Consider the following 4855-nt stretch of genomic DNA (forward strand, 5'->3'; position numbering starts at 1 on the left):
CAGGGCTAAAGGGTGTGAGAATGAGTTTTCCAAGCTTTCTATATGGAGTTTCTGGTCTCCAGACTCTTCCAGTCAAGTCCTTTTGTTCCAATACTTTTGTTCAAGTATTCTGACTATTTATCTGAGAAAGAAGAAACTTTATATCTGCAGTGCTCACTACAGTCTTACTTATGGCTTACAAACCACCTTAATTTTGTTACAAACCTGCTGTGTTTATTTTATAATAGGCAAAATGCAATATATATAGCAAAGATATGGCACAAGTAGCATAAATTTTCTCTTGTGAAAGAAGGACCAGTCTCTTTATTCCCCCATGAGGTTTATTTCATTACTCACTCTTAAATAAATATGTATTTGACACTTTACAGGAACAACTAGTTCAAAATGATTTCTAACACAAGTTCTCACAGTTGTTATAGTATTTGTATGGTGTGCTGTTTGGCACCATTTTTGAGACTCAAATCTTCCTTTTGGTCTAAATTTAACAAGTCAGAAAAGAGGAAATTTGTGGTGGGGTGGAAGATGGACAATCCTTCAAAATCAAAAGAAAGCCATAACACACAGGAACATACACGAACATTGAAAATAGTTTCTTTTCTCTTCTAAATACTCATCCTCTCTTTTACAGATGTTTCATTGAAAGTGCTCATTAGCTCTGCTCCATTAAACAATCCTCCCTAATAACTCAGTGATAAAGAACTGAGCTTTGCACTCCTCTGGAAATTGGTCTCCAGCCCGTCCGTGCTGTACAGCAGATGGCAATAAAAGACCACTCTGTGGCAGAAGCACACCCCTGAAAAGGAAATGTTCTGTCCTTAGTAATTCAGAGGGTGAAATTAAAATCAGGGTCTAGAAATGCAAGTTGGTGGGAGCAAAGAGGGGAAATACAAGAGTTGCAAGTGGGCAGGACAAACCCTGTTGCTGATGAGGGTTACAAACAGACCACACATTACATATAAACCAAAGAAAGGACGTTGTGCATTCATTGGCCACTCCTCCAGTCTGCAAAGTTTCTCCTGAAAAACCCTGGAAGGGCAGGGACCTGTCAGGCCCAATCCCCTGTTCAAGAAGTTCTGCATTCCAGCAGCTTCCGGAAGCTTTTCCGAAAACTGTCATCCAGGAAAGCGTACAAGAAAGGATTCAAGCATGAATTGGCATAGCTTAGGCTGGTGATGAAGTAGGATATCCCAATGACCATGGAGGTCTGGGGTAAGTCAGTGGTCAAAGCCACAATGGTAGCCAGGTTGAAAGAGGTCCAACAGAAGAGGAACACAGCCAGGACTATGAAGACCATGATGGTGACTTTCTTCTTGGCTTTGTCCAGGGCTCTGGCATTGGAGTTCAGGTGCATGCTCCTCAGCTTGTAGAGCATCATGGTGTAGAGGATGCAGATGGTGGATACTGGAATGGCAAAGCCAAGGATGAGGGTGTAGATCCTGCTGGCTTTGAACCAAAATCTCTCAGGCTTGGGGAAATTGAGACCACAACTCTTGATCTCCAGGTCGTCAGTGTAGACATTGGCAAAGATGATGAAAGGGAGGACTATGATGGTGACCAGGATCCAGATGCACAGGCTGACAATCCTGGCTGCTCGGTACGTGCGGTGGGGCATCCTCTTGGACCTGACCGTAGCCAGCACCACCAGGTACCTGTCTATGCTCATCACTGTCAGAAATAAATGCTGGAGAAGAGAGAAGATATTGTAGTGATCTATGGACAAGATGACCTTGCAGAGGATTTCTCCGAAGGGCCAGTAGCGGAGGAGGTGCTCTGCAATATTGATGGGCAAGACAAGGGTGAACAAGTCATCAGCGATAGCGAGGTTCAGGATGAACATGTTGGTCACAGTCTTCATCTTGGGGGCCTTGAGGATCACATAGATGACAGCAGTGTTGCCTGTGAGCCCCACAGCACAGATCACAGAGTAGATCACGGGCGGGACAATGTAGAAATCAGCTGCCTGCTCTTGGAGGGTGAAGTTGAACCTCATGCTGTTTTCCAGGTAGCAGCTGTTGCCTGCGTTGCTGCAGGAGCTGTTCAGATCATCCCAAAAGATGTTTCTCATGCCTATTGACCACAGACCACCTCCAGATACCACTGAAAGCCTCACTAGCCCAGAAGTGAGAGGTTTTTTGTTTGGTTGGGATATTTTCCCCCTCCTATGAGAAGCAGCTGTTACCTCATTTAGATGCAGCTTATTTTCAAAGGTGAGTTGTGAGGCTTCTTGGACCACCTAACTTACCTCTCCCCCCCGTTGGAGAAGTTAGATTTTGAAGTGGTGATGGGAGAAGAAAATGTTTGGAAGACATAAGGCTCCATGAACCAAGAAAAGAAGAGAATAATGTCTTTCTAAAGAAGTCAAGGAACTCTTCTTTCTGAGAGCATTCCGGTGAGCTTTGGCTTTTCTTTGCTGGGGGAGTTGAGCGGCTCTCATTCAGCTGTCTAAAGTGACAGTTCTTTTGGGGCTGGCAGGAACAAGGAGGCAGAAGGGGGAATTTCGTGCCTGGCTGGCTGTTCACAGCCCTTGGAGGACTGGAGGGATGGCTGCAGTTTCTCTGGCACAGCTCTTGCTTTCCGTGCTGGAGCAGAAGCGTTCCAGTGGTTAATTAGCGCCTGCCTTTGTGTGGAGTTCAGGCTCTTCATGGACAGCGATTTCACAAACAATGAAGAAGTTTCTGACACTGCTACTCCCCACTCCCAGGGTCCCCTAGCAAAAGAAGGAGGGGGAAAAATAGTTCAGGGAGTATTTCCGAAATTAACATTTAAAGGGGATTTCCCTGCAATCAAAGTACACCTTTAAGCAAGGGTGAGTTATGAACTTACTCACTCTGAAAACCATCCCCAGTACCAACAACTGGCAGCCCCCCAAATTTGGCACAGATAGACAAAGCTGTACATCTCAGAAGTTCAGGATTAATCGGGGAAGAGAGAGAAAAGTACCCTGAAAGAGACACAGCAGGAATCATCTCACCTGTAGCAGTCACCACATCCATCACTATTGCCTGACCCATACTTCCAAGAATTCCTCCACAGGGAATGAACAAAAAACCGACCCCTACCCCCCTCCACCGTGAAGATCAAAGGCTTGGCAACCGGTCCCAGGCTCTGCAGAGAGAAGTGCCTCACTTCTCCTGCTTTTTGTTGTCGCACAGCAATAAAGTGAGCTGGACTGCCGGCACTGGGGATGGGGAGTGAAGTGTCCCTTACCTGGGAAGCGGCTCCTCTGCCTCCTCCAGCACCTTCTGCTCTCACTGGTGAGCCTCTTCCCTCTGATCCGAGCTGGAGGAGGGTCTCTGGGCTGCTGACGTATGGGGATTTGCAATCAGATCAACACGATGCTTCTGTGTGTGCGTGTTGTGTGTCTGACCAATTAGCACTTGCTTGGATTGGGGAAGGGGGGAAACAAGGGTTTTCTCTCTGCAGGGTTATTGAAAGAGTAAATACGGTGAATGTTTCCTTCAGGAATGAGGGAGATGTGGAGGGACACAGGCAGCACTCAGGACTGGCTAAGTGACGGATGAAAGGATGGGAAGCAGGGGGTTAAACTGCTTCAATAGGGAACAGTGGCTGGTTTTAACAAAGGGAGCAGGAGGAGGGTGAGCTACATTACAACGCGCAAAACAAACAAATAAACAGATGTACCTTGCCAGATCTGTGCTGGTTTCGGCTGCTCTGGGGGAGTTTGGCTGAGTTCCTCCAGCTGGGTCTCTGATCCGGCTTTGGAAATCCAGTGAAATCCTTCAGATGTGCATCAGGAGGTGCAGGAGTCCCGTGAAGCTTCTTGGAAATGCACCCCAGGTTATAGAGCAACAATGTAAGATCACTTTACCAGCATGTCCCTAAAGAAAAAAAAAAGAAAAAGGAAATCAAGAGTCTTTTGATTCTCTTTTAGTCTTTTAAGTATTGCCTGACCTTTGTTTCGAGACAAAGCAAGGGAAAACAGGAATCCATCACTGCCATGCCTGGCTGAGTGCATTAAACCAGGAGGGCCAGCTCATAGATCTGAGCCAGTAGCCAAGAAGTGTGTCTGACTTTGCTCCTCTTTTTGGATGTTTTATATTCTTCTGGCAAGATTATTGTGCACCAGTAGCTGGGTGGGAGTAAAACATTTCATTGCACTTCTTAAAGACATGGCTATAACCGACTTCAGCAGATGGGATTTTTTTTTTTAATGTACAACTCTTCAAGATATTTCCTTGACCAAAATCTAAGCAGACATTGGGCTTAAGGAAAATGAAACAGGAATTATATTGTCCAATTATATTGCATAGGAATTATATGGATGATACTTCTTCAGATGAAACACCCCTGGAACTTTCTTCTTGCCTGTTTTGGGAAAGCTGGTGTGGTTTATAAGGAGTTGTAAATGAAGCAAGGCTTTGGTAGGTCTGCAGAGGGAATGCAGTTTCCAGGAATTGCTGTTGTCTTTTTTCAGAGAATAGCATACAGAAGGCAGAAAAATTCAGGAGAATGTGATGTTACATTTGCTGATCTGTAACTATTCCCTGGGACAAAAGGGTTTTAAAGTATTTTTCATCCACAATCCTTTGAGGCTTTCTGTTTTTCAACATGAAGTTTATCTCTGGTCTCTGGGATAGTTTAAAAGCTGTTCTTTTTTTCCCAGTCTATATTATCTTGGAATTAGCTGCCATGGCCAGGGGTTGTGTGCCTGGGTGCTGTGTGTTTCAGGGGCTGTGGTGCTGATGATGGTTCCTTGTGCTTTTACCCTTGCCTTGTGCCTTACTCCTCATTATCCATAGTGAACATGCTCTCCGTGCCTTGGTTAGGATGTGCTTGATTAAAATAACCTGTCAGAGATGAGATGGAGACTAATTAAAGCTCATTGCCTGGTGTG

At 45.3% G+C, this 4855-nt stretch overlaps 1 protein-coding gene across 1 annotated transcript; it reads right to left on the bottom strand.

Annotated features, from left to right (window-relative positions):
* Positions 1 to 1063: 1063 nt before the first annotated feature.
* Positions 1064 to 2065, bottom strand: LOC128943767 (neuropeptides B/W receptor type 2-like; the record flags this gene model as incomplete). Its single annotated transcript, XM_054286670.1, has 1 exon — positions 1064 to 2065. A coding segment is annotated over one exon (1002 nt), but the record flags the coding sequence as incomplete, so codon positions are not given.
* Positions 2066 to 4855: the final 2790 nt, after the last annotated feature.

This window comes from Melozone crissalis, unplaced genomic scaffold, assembly GCF_028551555.1.
Source record: "Melozone crissalis strain CALT ecotype California unplaced genomic scaffold, PUWL_Pcris_2 ptg000055l_1, whole genome shotgun sequence".
Classification (NCBI taxonomy): Eukaryota; Metazoa; Chordata; class Aves; order Passeriformes; family Passerellidae; genus Melozone; species Melozone crissalis.